Genomic DNA, 27,775 nt, shown 5'->3' on the forward strand with positions numbered 1-27,775 from the left:
GACTGGCCAAGCCAAAAGAAAATTGGCTGGAGGAGAGAGAAAATAGTCTCCAAGGGGTTGTGACTTGGACTCCTAAAAGGATTCTTCTAAATCCTGAAAACACTCCAGAGTTATGAGGACACTAAGGCAGGGGATAGCCTGAAGCTGTTTTATCGCACTATCCAAATCTTGTTCTGTATGAAGAGTAAATGTCAGAAATCTCTGTAAAGCTTGCATCCTTTTACTTCAATTATAACCAGTCCCTGAAAGGAAAACCTGCAAACAAAATGTCCCGCAATGTTCAGTCCTGGAAACATGTATTCCTAGGCTCCTAGGGAATCTGGGGGAGCTGGTACGAGAGTTTCAGAGTCTTGGCAGTTTGACAGTGGAGTCTTCAAGTCTCAGAAAGGTAGGCTAGATCATCTGTGCATGCAGAATGCACCCAGAAACCCTGGGGCAGTGCCTGGACTCTCATCAGGAGCAGAAAGCTTTAAGTATATGGGTACAGTGCAGGAATCTAGTGAGTGTTCAGAAGCGAGAGCTCAAGTAGAGTTGTGACACCTCCTCATCCAAAGTGGAAAAAACCCACCAATTTTATTTAGAGATAACAGGCAAAATGCTCTCATCTTCCATGGCTGTATATACAAGCTGTTAAGCACATAGTGTTAATTAATTGATATCTATCATTTGGAAAACAGCTGGACATCAATTCAGAGGAGTTTGGATTTAAGGTGTCAAGAGACAGAGATCTTAAATGGGAATCTGTACTAAAATTAGAACTGTTTGTAAAAGAGGCAGATAAAGGTCAGCTTTGTTTCTCTGGGCTGTAGATAAAACAATGCTATTAAAAGCAACTGGAAAGTAATTCATAAGGGAGCCGTAAGTCAGAGATGTTAAATTAATTTGTCTTTCTGATGGCACTGTGCTCATGATGAGAAAATAAATTTCCTTGAAAATAGAGATCTTCTGAAAGTAACAGTCCATCATGTCTTCTGTGCAAGGCCACCTATGCAGGTTACACTGCACCGCAACCAAAAGTGCTGTCTAATTATTGTATCCCAGCAACTCATCGTTGACAGCTTCTTTAAATGTGTCAAATTAACCATGGCATTTTTAGGGGCAAAAGGCATGAAGTGCAGTGACATTTCTAATTGCATACTTGGGTATTTGGACTTTCTGATCTATCCCTGTACAGCTTCAAGTAGAGCAGAGCTGCAATGCTATTGTAGTCACAGAAGCTGGACTCTTCCTCAGACCCTTCTTTTTCAACAGCATACTTCAATGCTAGAAGAGCACTTTCCCCCAGCCCACTGAACATAAATCGCCCTGGCAACATTTGATCCAGAAATCAGTGCAACCACAATATGTCAATTGTGTAAAAAAAGTCCCCATCAGGACAGCATGTGGAGTCATAATCTCCATCTTAATCTTGAAACAGGCTATCTTTCAATAGTGACTAAGTTATCTTACAATACGTAACAATACATGACATACATACATACATACATACATACATATACACACACACATTAGTTAACAAGTAATGATACACATGAATTAATTAACACGATGTGCTTAACAGCTTGTGTGTCAATCTATCTAGATAGATAGATCTCTATCATGTATTGTTATTGTGTATTGTTAGATTTTTTTAATAGCCTGTTTCAAGATTAAGAGAATTATGATAGACAGTGATTATGCCTAACATGTCTTGATAGGGACTTTTTTTACACCTCTGACATATTGTGTTTGCACTGATTTCTGGATCAAATGTTGTCAGGGTGATTTATGTTTAGTATATATACACATATATTTTGGACTCTGAACAGCCAGACTAGGAGTTAGCCTTTAATTTTCTTTCAAGGCATTATCCAGGCACCTAAGTGGTCCCTCACCAGAACTGGGAGACTGGAGGCCCTGTGCCCCCCTGCTGGAAGTGGGAGACTAGAGGTAGGGAGGAGAGCAGGAATTCCTGCTCTCGACTCAGGGGCAGTCAAGAACACAGCAGCATATACACACTACCTGCCTACCCTGCTGTCCTACTTATTCCCCCATGGCAGGGGCGGAGGCAGGCGTGGGAGGAAGGAATAGAACCAGTGTGAAGCTGTGTCCCACAAAGTGTATAGAAGTGCTTCAAAATGAAATGCCTCCAAATAGTTAGGGTAGCTCCTCACCCACATGGACTGGGACCCCTCCCTGGATGAGTAAGGCTGGAAGGCTTCAAGTGCCTCTACCGTGGCACTGGGCCATGGGTCTCCAGCCCCAGGACCCTCTGGCCCTGCATCATGCATGGGTACCACTGCCCACAACCCAGGCTACTCAGGCACAACCCCCATTCCCTTCTCTTCCCTAGCCCCTAGCAGGGTCAGACGTCAGGGCTGCAAGGAAATGCAGCCCAAGAGTCTTGCCTCATTTTAATCAACTGGTGAAGCTGCCAAACTTTTAGTGCGTTTATTAAACAAGAACTGTGAACGTTGCCCGTTCTGGAACTTGGAACCATCTTCTCAGTTAACATTAAGGAAGTGGGGAAAGACACTGACTGCACCAGGCAGTTATGACATTGGGGGCAGGGGAGAAGGGACTGGGCAGTTGTGGGGACTCAGCTTAGGAAACATGAAACCTTAGGGCAGCAGAGGGAATGCCGCGCGAGAAACTGCTGCCCCTTTTCTAACTCAATCTTACCACTTTTAATTTAAAACAAAAATTTTGAAGACCTTGAATCACAGCCAACAATCTCCATGTATTCTTTCCTACTTAAAGGTCAGCAAACCTCACTGGAATATGAGGCACGGCAACATGTTCAAAAGCATTGTCTCTTCTCTAGGGGACTTAAACTCCAAAGTGACTAAGTTACTTTTGAAAATAGGATTTGGGCATCTCCGTTATTTAGGTGTTTCCAGAAATTTTTGAGCTTCTGAAAATATTGAACTCATGTTGTACATGCTAACATTGCTTTGTCTCTATCCCTCTATTGGTTCAGTTTTAATAGGTTTCTTTCATTATTTTTAAAGTAGACACACAGTGGATGTTCATGTTCAGAGATTTTTTAATAATAACTTTGATATTCCTTTCCTGTTCATAATACTACATTATGATTCCACTATCATGTGCTCTTTAGTTTGATCCCTTGCCTAAAACTTTGTTTTCCACTTATGTCTCTTAAAATATTTTTCTTTTTCATTTTACTGATTTAACCCCTTCAGTGACCTAAATCTTCTTTAAGCTTGTGTAATGTTTATCTGTTGTATTTTCAGTATGCTTACAATCAGGGATCTCTGAAAGATTAAGGCCAATCTTACAGGGTGCTGATCTTCTTTAATTTCTGTTGCAGAATACAATTTTTAGTATCATATTCTTATTTAGAGCAGAAGTTTCCAAACTTTTTCTTATTGTGTACCCCCTTCCACATTTACCAGCTGCCTGCATACCTCTATCAGCATTCATTTACTTTAACCCCTTATATGCCAATTATTATTATAATGAAAATGAAATCCGCCATTCCACAATTTCTCCTGCTTTTCTCCATGAGGTATCTAGCGTATCCCCAGGGGTACATGTACTACAGTTTGAGAACCCCTGACTTAGAGTATGGACATATTGTATGCTGAAATAAATCCTACCCCTTTTGTAAGAAAGAGGGGCCCAGTGGTAACGTGTAGGGGGTGCACAGGGATGCACATGCACCCCCTGAGAGCACTGGTGGATCCCCTGACAGCCAGCATTCCCTGCCTAAGCGACAGGCAGGGGCAGGCGGGAGCGCTGGTGTCCTGAGAGCACCAGCCGGAGAATGGGGGCACCAGAAGAAGCACTGCTGGTACTTCCGGGCATGCCCCTGGCCCTTCCAGGCATGCTGCTGGCACTTCCAGGTCGGTGCGATCAGCCGCAGGGAGAATATATAATTAAATATATATATTTTAGATTTAAAATAATTTTAAAAGCCACCTATCCCAAATTCTATGCAGCTGAATACCTTGCTTAATAAAAATCCCAATAGCATGAAAATAATGATTCCAACAAATTCAGCCAGCTGGTTATATACAGAAACTTGTTTTCACTCCTTCATTATTATGGAAAGTACATCCTCAGCTCTTTCTCAACATCCTTCAAACACAACTTTTGTAGCATGGCTGGAAGGTCATCAAAATGAGGCAATTTAGCAACAAGGCAAGAAGCAAGTTTCAGTGTTGTGGAGTTTTACCAGAGAACACCCAAACAGCCATCCTGTGTCCTTTATAGTAAGGGAGAACTGAGATCAGGTGACCCTACTGACTGCAACCATAACAGTATTGCATCAGGAGGGAGGCAGTCCCTAGATAAGACAACCCCAGGGTACATAGGATTTTTATAGGGTGCAAACATATTAAATTAAGTCTGGATGTCAGTGGCCAGCTAGTGCAGATACCAGAATACTGATTTAAGTTGTTCTCTGGTCATTAAGTGAATCACTGGGTTCTTTCCTAGCCTCCAAATAATTTTGAGTACAGTAGTAGTCACATACAAAGTGCATCACAACACATTATGCATGCACAACAGTCGCAAAAATCTGTGCCCACAGGAATGGATTCAACCTCCGAGCCAAATGCAGAAGATAAAGTTGCCTGGTCACTGCTGTCATGTGATTATTGATTAGCATTTAGAAGCTGAAAGTCTAAAATCACATCGGGTTACAAACCTTAAAAACTAATGGCAAGTGTGATACCTGATTTCACTTAGCACTCAGTGAGTTTTGTTATAATGCTCATGGTCGCCATCTTAGGTCCTTAAAAACAATTGCAGTCACTATCTTGGGCTGTCAAATACTTTTGGTTTCGCTTAATGCTTGTTTTGATTAACACTCATTTTTTCAGGAATCAATTAAAAGCACTAAGCAAGGGTTGCCTGTATATGTGACTGTTCAGCCTAAAATAGAAGACTTTGGGGGGATTTGGTGGCAGCTTACAAATATATCAGGGGTGAGCATCAGGGTGAACAACCGTTCACCAAAACACTCCAGGGGAAAACCAGGAGCAATGGTCGTAAACTCCTAGAAGAACGTTTCAGACTGGATATAAGGAAAAACTTCTTCATGGTTTGTGTGACCAGACTCTGGAATAGATTCCCAGCAGGGGTGGTGCAGGCAACTACCCTGGAGATCTTCAGAAGGAGACTGGGCACACGCCTTGTTGGGTTTATTTGACCCCAGCAGTCTTTCCTTTCCAGGGCAGGGGAGCTGGACCCGATGATCTCACGAGGCTCCTTCCAGCCCTAAACTGCTGTTAATCTGTCTATTGCAGCCAGTCAACAGGTGAATCAAGCCCTCTTTCTGATCAATGGTACAAAGGTAGCTAATAGATCTAGATGTTCCTGAAAAGATCTTTCATTGTGATTAGCAGGGTGGAGTAAAGGCTTTAAAAATTACAGGATTATTTTAACAGTGCTTTTCTCACATCTTGATGGCTTTCCACATGGCAGTAAATTTGTGCATTAATTCTAGTGTGTAATGATGAACAGAGTCCCTTCTAGCATGAGAGAGAGAGTTTTAAAAGAATGTCTGCAGACATTGTCTTGGTAAGTGGTTGGCTTAGAATAAATTTATTGCTAAACTGTTGGCCCTGAAGGACTAAATTTGCATCAGCTGAGACAGTGAAGTGCAAATCCCATCTCCTTGTTCCAGCTGGGTCTGAGTACTCAGCAGTGCAACATGCCTTTCCTTTGTTTTTCTAGCAGAGGCTCCAAAAAAAAAAGAAAAAAAGAAAAGAATAACTCTGCAGAGACTACATAAGGATGTGTGACAAACCCTAACCATGCCTCTTCTCCAGCAAACCCTGTATACTCTGGCTGTGTGTGTGCTGGCTATAGGCTATAGTGGAATGAAGTTTGCAGGGACAATACAATCCTCCTCTTGGAGATGCTCTGACTGCCACCGGTGGCACTACAAAAACATCAGCACAGACCTCAGATGAAGCTGGTTTGAAACCCCCAGTTTCAAAGCAATTAAAAAGACTGCTCTGGATTGTGACAGATTCTCTGACTGTTCAAAAAGAAACCTTCAATTTACAATCAATTATTTATTTCTTAGAGAGAGTCTGTTGTACAAGCTGGTCTGAAAGACCTTAATTTTCAGCTATATTTACTACCAAGAGGGCTGAGATTGTTCAACGCTCTGGAGGCACTCAGAAGGAAAGAAGGGAAAAATGTCAAGCTGCCAGCTGAAATAGAGAGCCTAACTATTAGGAAGAAAACCTCAGCATTGTATCAGCTAAAAAACAGAAGAGAAAACATGTGAATCAGCAGTTTGGTGCTATAGCTAAAGAGGAATCTTAAAATTACTTAATAGGGTCTGGAGGAGGATTGTTAGCAATTAAATGAGCACATCCTTAAGATGATCAATGTGGGATAAAGAATAGTTGATCTAAAAATTACCAATTATTTTCTGGATAATGCTTGGCTTGAGAGCAAGGCAGAAAATAAATGAAGGTCTAAGTAGGCATTTTTTCACATCAAGCCTTTATCTGATGTTTATAATAAAAAAAGTGGTTTTTTTTAAAGGCCAATTCACTGAAGAGTGCTGTAGCTGGCTTTGTCACTGAAACAGGAGAAAGAGAGGCTTGATGATATCTGAAGGAAATATGATTTCTATTAGTTTCTTTTTTCATAGATATTTTAATGTTATCATTTAAGTAAACACTGGAACAGTGACATTTAAATTATGAAAATTAAATGTTTGCCTTAACATCAATAACCAAAAAAAAATTGGATATTGATTCTGAAAAGCTGCTCTTTAAAGAAAATGATGTTACACATTCATAGTGGACCAACAGTTGCAATAAATTTAACAAGAAAAGTCCCAAAGCCATTCTCCTGGGTAAGACCACTGCTAATTTGTTCTATCTTTTCACCAGCTAATTAGTGTTTTGTACTCCCCACAGATCTTAAGCTTTTGCTGAGTAGTGTCTCATGGAGCTCTTAAGAACTTTACAGAACTTACTGCAGAATAAAGATCAAAGTCCTCTCAAACTTTTTTCCTTATCACTGGCAATAGTTGCTTCAGAGCTGACATATATTAAGGTCCGACACATACAAACTATATCATCATGTAAATTCCTCCACCACATTCCTCCAAGTAGGTTAAAGTAACCTAACTACGCTAATCCAATAGGCAGTTCAGGTTAAGGCAAACTAGAGTAACTATACAGAAGCAACAAGTCAATCCACCTTTGACTCCCTATCTGCACGGCAAGCTACCCACTTACAGCCAAGTTGAGTGGGGGCAGTCTTTGTCAAGAGTTCAAAATGGGTCTTGTCACAACCTGGGAGCCATAACAAGATGACTTACCCCCTCATACAATCATACTATTTTTAATTTACACAATTGGAAGTTCTACCAATGATCATGAGAATAATATTAATACCACAAAAACTAAGTAGATGGATTATTTATAAGTCTAGATTTATGCAGAGAGCAGCTGTTATACTGCTGTTTTCTACCAGAAAGAGACAGGTTAGGGCTGCTGAGAACTGAGAGAAAAAAAGTGAGAGAAAAAAGCCCATTACTTATATAATTAGAGAGGACGTTTAATTCCAGTGGCAGCAAACAGAAAAATATTTTTTCCTTTATTGTATTCTCCTCTAACCACATTTTATTATGTGCACAGAATGGGTTTTGGATTTCTTTGTTCATTCAACAATGTAAACACTGAATAATGTTTTTTAAGGCATTCACCACTGTAGCAAAAAAAGCACAATATTTATAAAAGCCACAGGCACAATACCCTCCTCCACTACATGAATCTAAATTTTCTATCTAGACCCTATTATAATAGCAATTCTGACTAGGTCCTCAAGTGACAGAAAATCTACCACATCCTTGGATAACATCTTCCAGAAGGAATAATTGCAGGTGCGTAATATACCAAGTTCACTAGTGAGATGGACTGCCTGTAAGCTCATCCTTCCTTCCTGGGAGAGTATTAGGTTTTATACCAGGAGGAACTGACTTGAGATGATCCTCACTGGATACTTCATAGAGGACTAGGTAGCAACATTATTGTTTGATAGACATGGGAAAAGTGCTTAATACGCTCATCTGGCCTGGTGTCAATTGCAAAACGCTTTGTGACCTCTAGCCCCTCCTTTAGGTGGACAAAATAATTTTCTATAAGTTCAATAAGGCCAAAGGGAATAGGCCCTGAAAATAGCAATATTTCTTATTCTCAGGCATACCTCATTCCCCTGCTTGTGAAAAGTGAGATTGAGGTTTTACTTTAATTAATTACTTGCATACTCACTAGTGTGAGCATGAGACACAAGAAACTATTTTCATAGTGAGACTGCCGCTGGAGGTTGCAAGTGAGAGAGGAACAATAGATAAAGGAAGTGCGAGAGGAGTAATAAAACTCTGGCTATACCAAGTTCACTCTCCCTTTCAGCGTCCACTCTCTACCATTGTGTGAGACAGGATACCGAGTAAGATGGACCTATAGTTCGACCCACTAAAAATGGCATTTCTTATAATCTATGTAGTATATTTTTCTGAGTTAAGAATGAAATTTCTGGCCAAGCCTGACTTGTCATCAAAGTACTGCTATGAAAGACCTTCATGATTTTCTTTCCTCATCTGACCCTTACATATAAAGTTGTATGTTCTCTGATTCTATTGTCTAGTATTTCCACATTTTTGTTTCATTTTATAGCAATGCTCCCTCTTACCTTCTGTCTAGTTCAGGGTCAGCTTTATTGCCACCACCTCACTGAGCTCCCTTGCACTCTCTCTCAATTCAGTGGGCAGCATCTCATCGCCAAGGCTTTTAATCTCTTCTCTGGAATGCACATATGTGGCTAGAGATGCACTTTAAAAAAACCCTGAGATTACTACTTATTCATGTGAATCCAGCAGTGGAAGCTTTAAAAAATACATCAAATATTGAATATAATCACAAAAGTTGGCACTTCTGTGACATTTATAAAGGCAAGTAAAATAAAAGCAGATATAATGCATACCCTGTTGGACTTATAAATGAGATCAAAACACATAGAAACAGATGATAGATTATGGTACAAATCAGGAGGAAGAGACAATGATAGACCTTGGAAGGGAAGTGTACTTTTAAGGGGATTAATTTCTTTTCTTCTCAAGAACATAGCACGTGTACATACGCTACAGCTGTGAAAACTGTACTTTAATTATTTCACAAATATGTTATGATATATTATGCATTCATTGATGTATTTATTCAGGGATCCTGAATTTCTCTGTTTAAAAATTGCAAATGCTGTGATAAAAATCACAAAATCTGTATTTTTCTGTGATTAAAATGAAATACCACTATTTAGGTATCAGTTGAACATAATATTTTATTGATATATTTAGAATTTTAAGCAGTTTGGAAGCCTACCAGTGCCTCAATCACTATAATAAAATAAATTCTAAATAACTATACATTTTGGCATTTGATTTTGGGTTTTTTATCATGGAAAATCAGAGCTCCCCCTGCCCTCTTCACTCACCAAGATGCAGGTCCAGCTGCGGCTGTTCCCCCCACACACTGCTTTGTGGTGCTGACTAACCCTGATATGCCATTGCCACTCACTGCCAATCCACAGCCCCCACAACCCTGCTAGTGCCCCTCACTCCCCAACCACAGCCCCCCACGACCTACTGGTGCTCCTCACTCCTCCCACCCACAGCCCCCGGGGCCCTGGTTGTGGACAGCAGCCTCGACTCCAGCACTCTCCAACTCCCTCCCTCCCTCACTATGGAGGCCTCAATTCCTGCCCCCCTCCGCCCCCAGTGCCAGACTTACCTGCAGCTGCTCTCCAGGCTGCCTGGCAGTCACATGCCTGTGTACATGTGCACATGGCACCCCCTACTGATCGCCCTCCTCCCACTCCCCCCCAAGCTTCTTGCAGGCTGGAACTCTGCCAGACGATCTCTGTGGCGATTGGAAAACCCAGATCTGTTTTTATGATATACCAAAGTACACATTAACTTGTATGCAAAGTTTTAGACAGTGGAACACTACCTGTTTTTTCTAACACAGTCACCTTCACCAGTCCCTGAAGTAGTTCTGTCCATAGTAAATAAACTTGAAATATTAATTTAAAATTCAAAATTATTAGAGCAATATGTATGCAATGTATAGAATTGTCCTTTGTACATGAACTGGAATAAATTGCTGCTACTATTTTGTCACCTACTGCTGTATTTACAGTATCCTATTAATTCATTTATTGATACTGACTATGACTGGTCTTTGAAAATAAATGAGACCTGGCAAAAAAAAGAAACGGGGATCAGGCATAAAACTAGTGTTTTTGGTTAAATTGCAGAAACCATAGTCCAATATAGGTAGTGTATGGCTTTTCTTTTCACTCAGCTGTTTAGTATGCAGTAGGTATAAAAGAAAGACTTAAACCAAGCATCAAAAGTGAACCTTTCAGACGTTAATGTGATGATAGCTGTGTTATTATGAGCCTAATGATATCTAGTGCACACAAGAATACATAGGTGTCATGCTGGGAAACCAATGATCTGGCTCTCATTTTGACTGCAGGCAAAGAATATCTCATCAAAGCTATAAATTTCATGAGTCTGTTCCCAAATTTAAAACCCTTAAGGAAATGGCTTTCATGGTTCAACAGTTTTAAAGGGTTGCTCTTACTTGGCTTTGTAACAAGGAAATTAATAGTTCTTCTAAAACAAATCAGAATTATACCATAGTTGCATGCATTTTCATGCTGTTGCCTTCAGCATGTTACTTTCTTTTCCAGATAACATAACCATAGAATCCACATTGAACTCACCATAGGGAAACATTTATTACCTGCTACAATTGCACACTATAGTCTTAGATAGGTGATAGAAGTTGCTCATTCATTGCTATGTAAAAATTGTTTTCTTTAGGTGATGTAAAATGGAGTCAGTTTCTAATCAACCTTCACTTTTCATAGCGTGAAGCCTATTCAGCCTAATGTCAGGCAGAGTTAGTCTTTTCAGCCTGATGCAGGGCAAAAAACCAATTGGCAAGAGTCTTTATAGCATTGCAGTAGCCAAGAATACAGAAGGCAGCAGCAGCAAATAACTGAAATACTTTATCTTGTATGTGTTCCTCCTCCACAAAAACTGTCTGTGTATAAAGGTTTAGTTGTTTGTATCGTTTTACCTTATATTAAAGTATAAACCTATATAATGATTAGCAGAAAGTAAAAATTATTTTAGGAATTGTATAAATTGTTAATCTATATTTCTGAAGCTACCATTTTTGCAACAATGAACAGTAAATATACAGAGTAATACAGATTCATGAGTATCATACTCTGAGACATTATTAACAGGGTGATGGACAATGTAAACTACTGTATATTCTCAGCATAATGCATAGGATATTGCACATGCATGGTTATTAATATACTGAAAAAGCCAAATACCTTTTGATGTAGATATGAATGATCAGCGGAAGACTTTCACAAATACATTTGCAGTGGTGACAGGGCTAGACACCTGATGTCAACAGCCTCAAAGTAGAATTAATCTGTTTAAAACAATTGTACAGGTAACTTTAAATTTAGAATATCACGTTGACTAATAGGTTAGACAACAGATTTGTTAAGATGGTTTGCATAGGTTTGCCTCAAGCAGGGAGTTGATTAGATTATCTCTGGAGGTCCCCTCCAGCCCTACTTCTCTATGATTCTATCACCTTAACCTGAGCATTTTTAACTATGATTGTAATGTATGACAATACAAGATGCAAGGATTTCTTAGGGCATTATCTTTTATTGGATCAACTGTATAGTTGGAATAAAGTCAGACACATTTTTGAAAGCAACACATTTTTTCTTAGGACCTGAGAAAGCATGCCTTACATTCAGAAGCTTGTCTGACTTTGTCCCAACTACACAGTTGGTCTAATAAAGGATATTGCCCTAAAAAATCCTTGCTCTTGCATAATTTCTGGATCATTGTCCAGAACATCACTTTTACACTATAACATATATAACAATAACTAGAGACCTACTGAAATTGAGCAGGCAGATGACTGATTTTGCTGGCCAATTGCAGCGCTGGTCACTGTTTTTGCAGGTTTATTGCAGCACCAACCCCTTCTTCCCTCTTCACATGCCTCTGATTGGCTAAGGGGTCCTCGTGGCCGCCCATTGCAGCTGATTGGTAAAGAGAGTTGTTTATCATGCGGCCCACCCATTGCTGCTCATTGGTTGAGAGGGGCAGTGCTGATGAATGGGCATCCCGCTCTAGTCAGTAGTAAGGGGCAGAGTCAGCCACCATCTTGGCTGTTCCCTTTGCGCTGGCATCTCCCCCTCTGCCCCTACAGGCTGGACTGCAGCAGTTGTGAGGATCGCTGGCTCCCACTGGGGAGCCAGCATTTTATTTTTAGTAATTTTTTTGGTTGTTATTTTTTCCCCCATGGATTTCGTGGACATTGCTCAATTTTGCAATTTCCATGAAATCCACAAGATCGCAAATTGAGTAGGTCCTAAATAATAACATGAATCACATATTGTATATGTATAGATTATACATTATAATAAATATAATTTATAATTATATAGTTCTAATTAATTATGTATGAATATGTTTTAATTGACTATTCTGTTCAACTCTGAGGGCTCATTAAAATTAAATCCCATGCTAAGAATTTTGACACCGTCCTACAGAATTCTTTTAAAGATGCAATTATCTATTAAATTCTAAAACAGGAATTGTCAAACTTATTGACCCCAAGGGCCAGATCTGGCCCATGGGGCTTCTTGCAGGCCAGATGATTTACTTCTAGCACTGGGTCAGCAGCTAGTCAGTGTGGCTTTCCAACCTACTGCATTGGAGTGGTATGCATAAGATATTTCATGTTGAGAAGTGTACATTTACTACCTGATCACTGAGGCTGTCTATAATGGAAGTCAAGCAGAAAAAGTATATGCAGTTTACAGATATGGCTAGGACTGAACCTTAAAATGTACTGTCCAAGGCGGGGGAAGTATGTCTCTGACAGAATCCCCATAGTTCAAATTTCTGACCCTGTTATCCAAGATACAAGCAAGTGGCACACACCTGTTAGGAGACAAAGTTCATAAATTGCCTATAACTATCAGTGGCCTCTGTAAGAGGCCACTGATAGTTATAGGCAATTTATGAAATTTGTAACTGATAAAATGAATATAACTGATAAAATGAATATGACCAGTATATTCCCAGTTCTTCCTAGAGAGATAGATATTGAGTAATATTCTAATTAACCACTTTGAGAAGATAAATTACTGTAATTGAATAAATAATTTACTTTTCTCTGAAGTTAAGTAATCATGAATAATAATTTCAAAGTTTTGGTGTCTAAAAATGTTTCCTGTGTTTTTTTTTAATTGCTAAATAATGGGGGTGGGAAGGAGGAATAACATCAGTAACAAAAATAAATGCAAATCCAGTACAAGCAACAGAGAAAGCTGCATGGCTGCTGTAATATGAAGGGTGGAACAGGTCCTTTCCAAGCAGAGAAAAAAAACATCCCCCTAGCTCAAAATAGCTGTTGCTCTACAGAACAAGACAAATGTGTTATTTTCAACAGGATAATGCCACCATACTGACTTGCCTGGTGAAGACTGAAGATGGGAAATAGCAGTCTTGTATCCAGATTTTTACAGCAGCCTAGTTCATAATGAAATGAAACAACTGCATATGATGGAAAGTGAATAAAAATAAACAGGACAAATTAAGGTAGGCTCAAAATACATGTATAGAATAGGTCCCTAAAGAAAAATAGCTTTGACCAGCTGAATAAAAGCAATCTCAGTTGCTTCCCCATCTCCCTCTTCCAGTATAGTCAAAAATATTATTCTTTTTGGATACGTTTCAAGTACATGTAGGATGGACTTCAAGTATATATAGGATGGACTTCAAAGGCTTTAACTCTCTGGAGATAAAAGCCAAGTCCCATCTTATGAAGAACCCCTCATCTAGTGGATATGGGGAAATATGCACACAAGATGTGATGAAGGTAGAATTCATGCCCCTTTTCTGGGAAGAATTTTGGATGAAAGAATATTTTATCCTTATGAAACTTAAGGTATAGTAAATCAATCAAGACAGCCTGAGAGGGTTGTTCAGACAGCTGAAATCATTGGCACCAAAAATTAAACTTAGATGTGGCAATAATAGTCTCTATATTTTAAATTGACCTGTATCAAAGAATGTTGTATGTAGTAAAGATATTAAAGCAGAGATCTTTATCATTCTTCCATTTTCCTGGAAAGGATGAAGCTAGGATTGAATTCTGACCTATGCTCCTGGCCATTGTTATACTTTCTTCTCAAATCCAGCTAATTATTTCCTTTGTAGTTGAAATCTTTTATTTATGATTTATTACTATGTTTTAAATTAAACAGTTTGAGTCTTTAGTCTGATTCCTATCTGGTTATCAGCTCTAATTGTTTATGTTTTTCAGTGGCCTTTAATGTGTGTCTGCTGGGGTTTTGGTGAATTCCGGTACTGATTGTATTTTGTATATAATTATAATGTAGTAATTTTTAGAAAAATTACTTAAAAAGATACACATATACACCAACTCACCAGTTTTTAATGTGTAAAAAGGAGTTTTCAATAGCTTATTAATGTCTATATATGATGCATAGTATGAGTGTATATCTGAGAACTCCATGTAAGATTTTTCAGGAAAATGGGAAGTTCACTGGAAACACAACCCTTAAGAGCTTTAAAAACAAATACAGCCATACACAGACCAGTAATAGTATCAATTCATTTCAATGGGTCCAAGTTGAAACAGATTATTTTACAGAACTGGCACTATAGTCACTAAATTGCTCTGAGGTAAATGAGGATGAAACCCATCCTTTAGCTTCTTGGGACTTCAGAAGCAGACATCCACACTCCCTTTCAGCAAATAACCATCCCTTTCTGAAATAAACCTCCTTCCTTTCCATCATGCATTGCAACTGTATTAAGACCATGCACATACTCCTTAAAGGGGCCTAATTTTCTCAGCTTACCATTTCTCAAAAGTCCTCAATCTTGCTCTTCACCATGAAACTGCTCTGGGTTCTTTGTCAGAAAATTTCTGCTGTTTCTTTCTAATGTCTGTAAGAATCACGCTGTTAGAACTGGCCTTGACATTTTGGGGTTGACTTGTAAAAAAAGAATATTTATTCCACCCTTCTCTTCTTTTTTACAGAGAACTGGTGACAGGATTTTGGAAAGAGCCACTGAGGTGATCTTGTGTCCTTTCTGTAAACCTTTGGAGCTGCACCTACCTCTTCTAATGCAGCTGTGCTGAAACTATTTAACACTTTTTGCTGGAGAGGCTAAAATGGAAGCAGGTCTCATCAGACAGAGTAGCTGACAGAAATGAAGCTTTGTACAGATGAAGCTTTGTACAGAGAAATCATACTCTCTGACTCTGAAAAGATGGTCTGTCCTACTGCCAGAAACTGCTTTTTTTCTTCACCAGCTTTCAGCTGTAGTAGGGCTAACTTCTCCTAAGTCTCCTACAAAGTCCTCTAAATTCTATATTTATGTCCCATTCACTCTTCAAACTTGGCTGATGTTCATTCATCACTACCAGTTACTTTTTCAAAGATGCTGATTTTCACAGTTATCAAAAATTCATTAGCGTTGTGATAGATGCTATAGAAGAAAGATGAGTTTGACAGGCTAGAAGAGGGGTTCTCAATTGCCAGGCCGTAGCGGGTCAGCTGCCAGACCAGAAGTGGCCGCAGACCAGCAAACTGCGGCCCTCCAGAGCCAGGCGGAGAGGCCGTGGCTCCATGTGCAGGGCCCATGGCAATGCAGGGTTTGGCCCATCCCCCACCCAGGGATGGGGTATCCTTACCTGTCTTTCAGCTGGAAATTCAAGCCATGGTCGGGTGTGACTGCTGAGCTGTGGTTTGCTAGACTGCGGCCATTTCTGGGCCATGGTTTGCTGGGCCGCTGCATAAAATCTTTGGGAACCCCTGGGCTAGAAGAATGGCTCTGAGAGACAGTCTCTCAAATTCAACAATTTAAATGGAAGGTTTTTTGTTATTGATATGGATGCGAATAAATAAATAAATGGTGTAAATAAATACACCAACAGGATGTAACACATTGATAGAAATGCAAGTTAGTGAGAAAATACAAATATCATTTTAAAGTCTGATTCTGGCAAAGCAGAATACAAGTAAACCCCACAACTTCAATCAGTGTTACTCATATCCTGAGGTTTCAATACCAGGTTTCAATACCATCATGCAAGAAACCTCAATTTGGAGTTTTTATATTCGTTATTTATTGGCTGACATAGTCTAAAGAAAAAATGTAAAGCAATATGCACAGCCCTGGAACAGGAAGTTTTCTGCAGATACCTGTGAAGGAGCAGGGACAAGAGGAAGAAGGAAGATTAATTTATTTGGATTGGCAGAATGGTTACAGACAAGTTAAATCTGTGTGAGCATATGCAATGGGAAATAATGGGATCAGCTCAACATTCTGTGAAAGATCTTGTGATCGCCCAAGGGAAAAGTTTTCTTTGGCAGTGCAACACAGAACAATTTTAAATAGCACGCAATAAAAACAGATAAAGTTATTGCCAGGTGAAAATTCTTGAAAGATGGACCTGAATGCTCTTACCAACTATTTTTGATTTCAGTGGCTGGTAAGATGAAAAGTTTATGTACTCATTTAATTGGTCATACTTTTAATAAACTCTTAAGTGTCAAATGCAAATAACTATGCTCAGAGATACCTGAATGAGTGTGAGTTACTACTGCCCTTTCCAGAACATGCACTGTTGGCCATCGTGAAAAACTTTTAATAAGTTTGTAGAGCAAGTGTTGCCAAGAAAGTATCTAACATTGCTTTTCTGCATTTTTTCTAAAACCGTTTATAATTTTACAGATCTTTACCTCCAATCTTAAAAATTCAATTTTTAATATAATCATAAATGTCACCAAGAGCCATTTAAACAATTCCTGAGTGCATCATGAATTTTAATTTTCAATGACTTTATTGAGAATGTTCTCTTAATTTTACAATGAGAAACTTTAACCACTGATACACAACTTGCAAATATTTCAAACATGACAGTTATCTTTATTTTTTTGAATTTTTCTGTTCCATGTTCAGCTCCTGAGATAGATTTTCTTCCTCAGCTTCATTTTCATCCTCCTATAAAACAAAACAACACAAAAAAATCTGATTTACTGAAGAGACTTATATTCTGCAGAGATACCAATATGTATAAAAGCTTACCCTTTCAATATTTTGTCATTCTTTGACAGAAAATAAGTGTAAGATTTTAATTATTTTAGTTTACAGACAGAAGAGAAATCAGTAACGAAAAACTGCTTAGATTTCAAATAGTTCTAACCACTTTTCTTCTTAGCAAAATAGTAATTTATTAGGTAACCTCAATTTATTAGATAACCTATGCAGGGTCAATTGATTTATTAGCTGTTTTGAGATGTGTTAAATAAAGGAAGCCAGTAAAACATAGAAGTGAAGTTCAATGATATTTAAATTTTGTACTAAAAGGTATTTCCCACTTTTTTTTTTTTGGTTCTCAACTAGAGGTTTCCACTAATTTCCCTTTAATATGCAAAAAACTTTCACTGCTGTCATAAAAATTACTTTTGGAAAGCATCTGCCATTGAAAAATGCTTCAGTTTTTTGAGACCAGATACGTTTACTTCACCATTTGATAAAAGACAATAAATTTAACTTCAGAGACACTTTATGTGCTGCAGCAACGTATTTTTGTCCCATCTAGCATATTTTCTTGACAGGTCTGCCAATTTTCCAATTACTTGTACCACCATATGTTATCTGAAGATCAGTCAGGTCTAAAATAGGAAACATGAGCATGTCAGGCAGCAGCATGCTTACAATATTCTACAGCTTCAGCTCTAAGAGTTGGGCTCATAATTCACAGTGGGCTTCTCTGGATCACACTGAATAAATGAAGTGACATCATAATGCTTGTTTCTATAGAAATGAATGTGTCCAATACTAAATGGTGACCTCCAAAGTATAAATTATGGAAGCTTTAAGAAATATTTCATAGGACAATTTGTAACCCTTTTCATCATAAATAGGCCTTTGAATACATTCAAAATGCATACTATCTTCTTACAGATTGCATTTTGCTTTACAAAACCAGAAATCCTTGTCAGCCTCAATAAAAAGATAGGAACACTGCACTGAAGTTTTAGGTGTTAAGAAGTGCTCTGAACGCTCTTTTCCAAGGTCAGTAGTACAGAGCTATTGCCACAAAAAGGAAGAAGGGATGGGACACTAGCCTGGGACTCAGAAAAATTGGTTTCAGTTCTACCTGCTGCACCAAAACCTTTCTGCTTTTCCTTGGGCCAGCGCTGCCAAACATATGACTCATGAGCCAGATCCAGCTTATGAAATTGTATGATCCAAACCATGGATTTCTGGACTGACCCATTTCAGCCCTGGCCCTGTGTGCTGTACAAGGGCTGGACCTGGCGCTGTACGCTCTGCACACAGTACAGAGGGCCCTGCTTGACCAGACCTCCATACTGGCTCCAGGGCTGGTCTGGATCAGACCTTGCCAGAGACAGCGTACGCCTGATGCCATCCCCCATGCAGTATGCAGTGCACATGCCCAGTCTAGCCAATGGCTGAGGGGACTGCTAGCACATGGCCCTGGTGCAGGGCACATGCTGCCCATGGCACACAGTCTGGTCCCAGAGCTCCATGTGGCACAGGGGGTCCAGGGTGCAGGCTGCATCTGGCAGCCCAGACCATTCCTGGGCTACATGTGGCATTGGATCCAGCCTACATGCTGTGGGCAGTGTATGTCTGTACTGGCCGCTGTGCTATGTGCACAGCAAGCCCCAGGCTGATGCATACTGTGTGCTCACTGGACTTGATGCTGCTGGTACTGCACAGGGAGTTGGTCTTGTTCCTGCAGGGCCAGATGATTTGCCTTAGGCAAATCACTGCAGACCATATCCAGATTGCTATTAGGCACATAAATGGAACATAGGCAAGATTTAGGCACCTACAACATCACTAAAAGCAATTTAGATCAACAGCACGACAGATAGAACAAGCTGCTTTGGTGCTGAAATTCACTGAGTCTTCATTTTGGCTGGAAAATTCCTAAACACACAGATTGAGGCTTCTGAGCATGCTCAGAAACAATCTAAATCAAGAACCTAGGCACTTAACTCCCAGCTAACCTTCCTTTGTGATGCTGACTGCAGCTGGGAGGAGTGTAGGTCCCTGATTCCATTAGGAGTGTAGGTCCCTGTTCCATTAGGTGTTCAGAAAGCATTTTTAACTCACATTGACAACACAAGAGTGCAAACTACAGCACCCGCAATCATTCATTCAAGAAACCGGTTCCCACCCTTTGCACAATAGAACAGTTGTTACAGTACCAATCCAGAAAATGGGAGGCTTTGGCTCTAGGTCCTCCTCAGTTTAAAGGAATTTAAACTCTCATCTCCTACCTTCAAAGAGAGGGGTATAGCTACTAAACTATAAAATAATCTGCGTGGAGGCACCCTCACCCCTTGCTATTAAAGATGAATCACTGGACAGCTAAGAGTAGAAAATTTAGGGGGAGAAAATGAGAGCAAGCAAGTGGGATTATGAATATCAAGTGATACTGGCATTTTCATGGCAGGGGGAGATGGAAAGGTGGAGACCTGACGTTATGACATGGTTCTGCCTACTGTTTCCTAATAGCTGATTCTAGGCATCTCCCTGCTTAGCTCTTAGGTGCTCTGGAAGCATCCAAAACCTTTCCATTGACTCCAGGAGCCCAGATGTTTAACCATGTCAATTTAAGTCTTTCTTCTAGGGCAGGATGCCTATTTTTTGGCATGACAATGTCTAAGGAGATATAAAACCAATCTGGCTCTTCCTCTCTTTGTAATTCAGCTTCCATCTTCAATCTGAAAGGATGGTGAAAGATGATTACATTAAGTGAGTTGCTCCATTACCGGGGTTATGGGGGCCACATATACACAAAAGCTAATAGAAAATACCTAGTTAAGAAAATGTGTAGCATTTCCTGCTCTGTGCTATTACCATAAACTCAAAGTTTAGCATATGAAATACAGTCTGGCAAGATATGTTCGGCATACATTGACCACTAAGGGTCGTATGCAGGTCCATTTACTTTCTTCTGTATTTTTGCAGCATTATCGTCACTGCATTAATAGTGGAGTTCATGATGCCTTATAACCTTAAAGTCACAAACAAGCTGTTGCTTAGATGGGATTTCTTGTAGGCTTCCACATAATGATCAAAGCGAGGAAGATAATTTGTGAACAGGATGTGAACAGGATAATTTGTGAACAGTCTCTCTCGTTCATTGACTCAGTTAACTTAAGAAGCAGTCTTCTGAAGTGGTGTGCTAGTAGAAATATCTGCTTTAGATAAGTTAAGCTAGCTGTAATGCTCTACTATGTTATTAATTTCTTGACCTGGTGGGTGTGTTATTTTTTTGTCTTTAGAGCCAAAAGAACCAGTAGCATTGGAGGATGAAGTACCACAGCTTATTTAATCTGCTGAAATGATAAAAAAAATAATCTCTATTGAAAAGAATGAACACTTCCGAAGTCTAACCCCAGGATGAAAATAAGGGATAATATAAGGTCAGAAAGCCCATGAAAAGTCCACAACTTCATACTGCCAAGAATCTTAAAGCTAATATGCAAGAGGAATTGTCTACACAAGACAACGAGCCTTGGGATATTCAAACAAAATTCTAGTAGAAGCTATGTTAGTTCTTTGGGAGGAGGGGGAAATCTTCCTTAATGGGTGACTCCTCTACAGGGGGATTGTAAAGCTAGGTTCTTCAGGAATTGTTCAGGAGTTACCCCATTTTGCCTGGTGCAAGTGACCTTCACCCCCTTCAACCCATCTCCCCTATTCAATAATTTTTCCTGGACCATGTCCAAGTGTTTCCATTTTTACTGGGACAATCACCATGCTCCTGGTAGAAATCACAAGTGTACAAATGTTCACACTGTTTCTCCTGAACCGAAAATGGCAGTTTCTGGAGAAATGGAACCAAACACTAACCTGATAAAAGTTGCTCCCCACTGGCTCTACACATACCAGGGACTCTGGGGCTGTTCCCTTTGCTCAGCTCCTGTGGGAGTAGTGTTGCAAGCCCCTGGCCCATTTCTCACACCAGAGTCCCCAATATGAGGAGTGGATAGGGGCTTTGCTTCACTGTTTCCCATGCTTGTCCCAGACCAGGATCACCTAGGTCTCTGGAAGGCACAGAGAATGGGGACTGTTGGAGGCTGAATGCCTGCACTGCTCCCTCTCCCAGAATCTTCTGTAGCAGTGGAAATTTTCCACTGCTAGAAATAAATGCTTGCACACAGCTCTGGCCACCAGATCTCAACATAATTACTTCTGCTTCCTCACATATACCCTCCAACTCCTACATAGCTACTCTTCTCTCAGCTCATTCCTCTTGTTATATAGATTCTGGGCTTCTACCCATCTAAAGAAAAAAAGCTGTCAGACACTGATAGACAAGCCCAAGGGAATTTCACTCTCCTCCTTCTGTGTGCCCCAGGGAAAGGAGAGGTAGTTGGGGATCTTAATATTCCTTAAAGATAAAGAAGGACCAAGAAAGGGATACTAATGAACATACTAAACAATGAGTGCTTGCAGGCTTTTCCTTCCTCCACAGATATTTCCTCCCAGATGCTTCTCCCTCAGCTGTGAGTGGGCAGGTTCTCAGGACTTACAATTAGCCCTGAGTGAAGCATGTGTGACCACACTTTTTGCGTACCTGAAGACTAGCTCTGAAAAGGGGCTGCAAAATGGCATTATTTGTTGTATAACCTTTGGAGAGGTTGAAGGAAATATGCATGTTCATTTTATAGAAAAAGTACTTATGAGGGGACACAATAGGTTAGACTGATACAGACTGTGAGGTTTTTTGCCTTCCTTTGGAGTAGGGGACATGGCATTCTTACCGGGATCTCTCAAGTGTATTTTAACAACCCTTGCAGCAGCAGGATATTGGCCAAGAGTTGGCTTGAGATTGTTTAAGATAGGCAGGGGTTGGGCTAGATGACCTCTAAAGATCCCTTCTATTCCTATTCGTCAATTATTCATTATTCCTCCTCCTGTCCTAGCTGGTTGTCATACTTTCATTTTCAGGCAGAACTACTTCTGAAGTTGGGATTGGATGTATGTAATGTGGCCATACCACCTTCCTTAGATTGTGATGTAGCAGGTATCCTGAAGAGGCTAGTTCCCTTATTATTGAATCTTTGATGTTATTTAATTGAATACTAATGTCTTTAATGATACTGACGTATTTATTATAAAACCTTGCATTTCTCAGCATATGACTATGCCTCTGACTGTGGGCCACTGCTGATTCAATTTTTGTGGTGAAGTCAGTGGTATAATGCAGCGTTTGCTTGATACCGAGTATTATGCCTCTTGGGTGCTACTTTACTTGGGCAAAGAGATGTAGTATCAGACACTACAGGGATTAGGTAGGCTTGAAATGTTTGAATTGTATGCTCAAGGGGATTGTATTTGTTGCCTCCACAATTGCCTAGCTGCAACAGCAGCATTCAATGATTTTTATATGGATCTGGAAGAACGATTCCTCAATGGGAAATGCAAATATAGAAGTTGCTGTGAGTAAAGAGGAATTCACCTTTTTATTGCTTTTATTTTTATTTATTGTCTCCTTACTGACTTTAATGAGGGTAAAACAGAAACAATTTCCGTGTATTAAAACCCTATTGATAAATGCAAATAGAATATAAAAAATGGGCTTTTGCATGTAAAATTGTGGACAGAAAAAATTGTGCCCTCACCATATTTCTTCATTACTTTAGTTTGCTATTTTTTTTTAACTTAATCAAATTCTAAACCCTTACATTAATGTTGAGTGCCATTTTATAGCAGAATCAATAGGGGAATTGCTAAGCTTGTATAAACAATTTACATCTCTCTTTTCTATCATTGGAAACTATCACATTCCAGGCAGAAATTTTCCAGACTTAGTATTTCAGGTGAATCTTGTAGAAAGACTGATTAAAAATGGTTCATTTTGTGTTGAGTATAAAGCCATCCATGTCACCACCAAGTAGCATGGAGGAAAAAAATCTACCCTTTTCTGCAATAAAAAAGGAATTCCTGGCCACACCCTCATTTGTTTTTGAACTGCTGTAGTTACTGAATATCATAGAACATAACATTTAAATATGATATGGAAATAGACTTCTCTGAGGAGGCCTGCAGCAGAATGAGATGATAAAAACAATTTTGATCTGACAGTACTCTGAATTTCTGAAAATTGCATGTTAGATATATACAGTACACACATATATATGTTTAGTTAAGAGTTAAAACACTGCAATAACGAGAGTGTTGCTTTGTGCAAACTTCCTTTTATTGCCTCAAAGCGCTTCAACCTTAAACCGGAGGAAACACTTTTATTAGGTTGTTACTACCATTCAGTTCTTGTTCTCCCTATTCCTGCTTTCCCCCACTCCTGCCTTAAGAATAAAACAATATTTATGACTGCTTATTGCAATTGGTGTGATGTGCATTCCTATTAATTAGAAAGTAGCATGCGACTGCCAATTTACTTGGGATAGATTTGGACTAGCATTCCAGATAACTTATAGTATCATCCTCCGAGCTGGCAAATTTCAATATTCCTTCAGCTTCTAAACAGGCTGTTACAATAATCCTGTAAAGATTCAATGTAATATTTGAAAATACATTTTCTTGTACCTCAGGAGGCATCCTTATTGTATAGAGAACAGTTAACTGGTTGTAGTTTCTAATGTCATTCATAATGTTTGAATTTTCAGTTAAATGGACTATTTAGCTTAATTATCATGGAATGATGTTGAATAGATTGAAGATTAAACAAGTTTAATGTATTTGCTTTACTAATTACCACTTACAGTTATACAGCTTCTTATCCTGAAGAAACTCATGCTATACAGAGTACACATATAGAATTCACTCACCCACATATGGGACATAACAGCTATTTTATGCCAGAGATACTGGATTGTTTTTGAGAGAAGTAAAAATAATTTTTTGAAAGGAAATTTTAGGTGGGAAAATAATTACCCAGTAGAAAGCTTTTCATTTTATGTTATCAAGTCAAAATCAGTCCAGAGTAGAAAGGCTGCTCTTATTGGGGACTGTTTAAAGCAACGATTCTCAATCAGTGTGTTGTGGCAACTTGAGGTGCCTTGAGAACCTTTTAAGGGTGTTACAGTGTGCCAGGCCATGTTAGCACTGTTAGATGTGCAAACATTATTTATAAGACAAACCTAGAAATTTCAAATATGAATCCACAGCGTTAAAAACATTCTGACTTGTTCCAGTCTTTCTGAGTTCTCTGAAACAGAAAAATTGCTCCTTTATTTTTCCATAATCAAATGATGAGCAAAAACTAAGGGGTGCCTTGAGTCTAGAAAGGTTAAGAATTACTGGTTTAGAAGCTTATGTGAAAATGGCAATATCTTAGTTTTCCAAAACTTAATCACTGCAATTGAAAAAATCCACACCTGGCAGTACTGGCGCCTATTTCCATTTTATATTCTTTTGCTCAGAGTCTGCTATAGTCTAATTTATTTTTTTGCACTGTTAAGTCTTAGAAAAATTTGAATCGATTAACATTTTAAATCTGCACCCAAATATGGCAAAGATTCAATTAACTGTTGTTAGTAAATGGTGCACAGAGATGTAACTAGCAAGTTTAGCGTTCTGGATAAAACCATGCTGGAGAAGAGAGGGGAAGGGTGCCAAGCACTGGGGAGTGGAGGAGGAAGTGGTGAGGAGACCAATCATACCTGCCTTGGGGACTCAAAGTCTCCAGTCTGCTTAGACCAGTTGCTGCTGCTACAGCAGCAGGGCAGTGTCCCCGGCTGTATCTGAAGTGGCAGCAGAGGGCTGTTGTTTCTGTCGTGGGATGGACAACCCAGAGGCTGTCTTTTTGGTTCCACATATAAGTCTATGTGCAGGCCTACTGAAGTGCTTGCCCACCCCTAGCTAGGCCCAGCTCAAACCCATCCCAATTTCTTTCATTTTTACCTAATAACAATCACAGATTTGAATTATGAAGAAGTGTGTCTTACAAATAATCTCCTAAAAATGTCCCCAAATATGCAACCAATGCAGTATATTTACATTTTACAGACCAAGAATATCATTGTGCTAGAATAGCTGTTCTTTTAAGGTTGCAGTAACAATAGATCAGAAACCTTCGTCTAAACCTGGGAATTTGGATCCGATGGCTTATAAGTGCCAAGAATTAAAAAAATAAGGTTGTAAATTTTGGTATCTAAACAAGTGGTGTGGTTTATTTTAAAAGTACTGAGCATGTCATTTTGCTCCAAACCCTATACAGAGAGGGATGAGGTGACGAAGAGTTGCATATCTTAGGACATGCCTACAGGGATAAGCTACTTCGGAGCAAGATAGACTGTGAACTTAAAAGCAGGACAACTATTATGGATTAGTTCTCTAAGTGGATACTTATTTAAAAATCTGGGTGCCTTTCCCAGTTTTAATTAATTGACTTTGGAAACAAGTTAAGTTTAACCAGAAACAGGTGCTCTTAGTGCAGAACAAGATTGTCCATATGGAAAGTCGCTCACTAGCTGTTCTGCACTGTTTCATGCAGAGAAAGCCTGAGATAAGAGATGAACTACACACTGGTTTTAAGTGTTCTTTTTTTATCCCTTTCACTCAAAAACTTCTGTGTCTGCCTTTACAGTCCATCAACTAATTACATGGAGTCTTGAAGAAAAAGTGAATCAGACAATTATTAACTCTAGAGGGGATTTGAGATAATTCTATATATAGACCATATTATACATCATCCATCAATTCACTGCACTAGGAAAGACACAATTTTTAGATTTGTGCACTAAACCATAGCTATAATTTGTCCTTCCGTATGTTATATGCAAGAAAAAAATACGAAAAAGCTCAAAGCCTACAGTTATAGGACCAAAAATAGCAAGAAACCTGTCATATGTCAAAATGAAGAAACAGACATCTAAACAAAATTTACTACAAAGAAACATTTGATGAAGATACTAAGATAGTTATTTTGTGATTCATAAAATTTCAGGTAAAAGACTAACATGGAGCTAGTGGTATAATGTTATGAAAATCCCAACAAAGAAGAGAATAAGCAAAAAACTAGTACACACAAGATTGACTAAAAGTTTCACTGGGATATGGCATATCCTAGGATTTGATATTGAAATAACTACCTACCATCTCAGACATACTCATACTTATGTTGCGTTCTACCTTGCTCCAGGAGGAGATATACTGATTTCTATCAAATGATTTATGGAGTGAGGCACCAATTTTTTGTAAAGATGATCATTACACTTAAAACCCAGAGACATAAAAATAGAGGACACTTCTACCTTAACAACCATAAAGTCTTGAAAATTAAATAGCAAGAAACCAAACAAAAACAAGAAAATATTATTTTCTATCGTCAAGAGCAAGGATAATAATTATAGGGTATATGCCAAAAATATATAATATAATACATGAATAGTAAATGTGTCTCTCTGTCTTGACAGTTCATCTGCCCTGGATAATCTAAAGGTTATATGCTATTTTCAAATGTATTGTGAAGCTCACTGATCTGCCCATAAATTGCCCTTAATGCATAACATGCCAATGTATGAGTGGAGACAGATCTGGTAGATGTTGCAGACTACTTAGAAGCACAGCAGCTTTATGCATTGTTGTATGTCGAAGATAGTCACTCTAAATACTTGCTGAATTTGCATGTTGCTCTCACAGAAAGATAATATATGACATCACTTAATGCAGTTGAGTTCCATGGGAACCTCGCTCTGATATGCTATTTTTGTGGTGTTGGCACACTGAATGCCTAGAGGCACTAAATAAAGCCTATGGCAAGGTAGATGCCTTGAGTTTTAAATTCTTGAAATGAAATGTTTCAAGGCAACAGTTTCTGAGTGACTTCTAAAATATGTGGCAAGATATTGGCAAGTGCTTGTCTCAAGGTATGAGAGCCTCATCTGCACTGAGATTGTGCAGAAGGATGTATTCCCTTTCCAGTTAGGAGGTACCTAGCTTCTAAAATTTTGATGCACCAGAACATTATAATACTCTAAGAGATTAACTCACTAACCCTAAAGAAATATTTATATAAACTATGCACATGAGCAACACCGAATGCTATTTAAAATCTTTTCAGCTCTCCCATCTTGTTTTCCTTTTCCCTTAAATTTTCCACTGTCTAGGGTTTTTTCAGAACAGTGTGATTATATGAAAACTTGCCTAAAATATGAGGTTTAATATTTGTACTTTTCAAGTCTGAACCAGAAGGCAGATATTCTAGCAATCATATCACACAGAGTCTGGTTAACAAAAATAACTTAGAAGCAGGAAAATATAGCAAATGTTTTCAAGATGCCTCCAAGAAGGAATCTCAGGAAGGGATTTCAGGAGGTACCACTGCTTTTCTGCATTAATTCTTACCTGTTTTCCAACATAATAGGTCACGTTTGGGGACAAATGGGCTCAAAAGGCTATAGATTCCATTACAAATCATGCTATCTGTTAAAGCAATATAAATGGTGCTTTAGTAACCCTGCAGTGCTTGGTATTTTTCTTTCAAACTCACATGCCTATCTTCCTAAAATGTGTTCCTGACAAACCCTATAATGAAGAGTAATACAAGAATACAGAGTACAACTGGAAAAGCTCTTTACTAGTGGATATTAGAAGCAGATATAAATTCCTTATGATAGATGACAGGTTTCTGTC

General features: G+C 39.0%; 1 protein-coding gene across 3 annotated transcripts in view; it reads right to left on the bottom strand.

The window, feature by feature from the left end:
* Positions 1-16,944: 16,944 nt before the first annotated feature.
* Positions 16,945-27,775, bottom strand: part of PHF14 (PHD finger protein 14) — a 312,624-nt gene continuing 301,793 nt past the window's right edge. For all 3 annotated transcript variants that reach the window (XM_059728970.1, XM_014603199.3, XM_014603196.3), the window contains one exon: positions 16,945-17,128. In XM_059728970.1, coding sequence (XP_059584953.1) covers positions 17,054-17,128 — 75 coding nt within the window. In that variant the 3' untranslated portion in view covers positions 16,945-17,053. The remainder of the gene's footprint in view (positions 17,129-27,775) is intronic.

Source organism: Alligator mississippiensis, chromosome 5, assembly GCF_030867095.1.
Source record: "Alligator mississippiensis isolate rAllMis1 chromosome 5, rAllMis1, whole genome shotgun sequence".
Lineage (NCBI taxonomy): Eukaryota > Metazoa > Chordata > Crocodylia > Alligatoridae > Alligator > Alligator mississippiensis.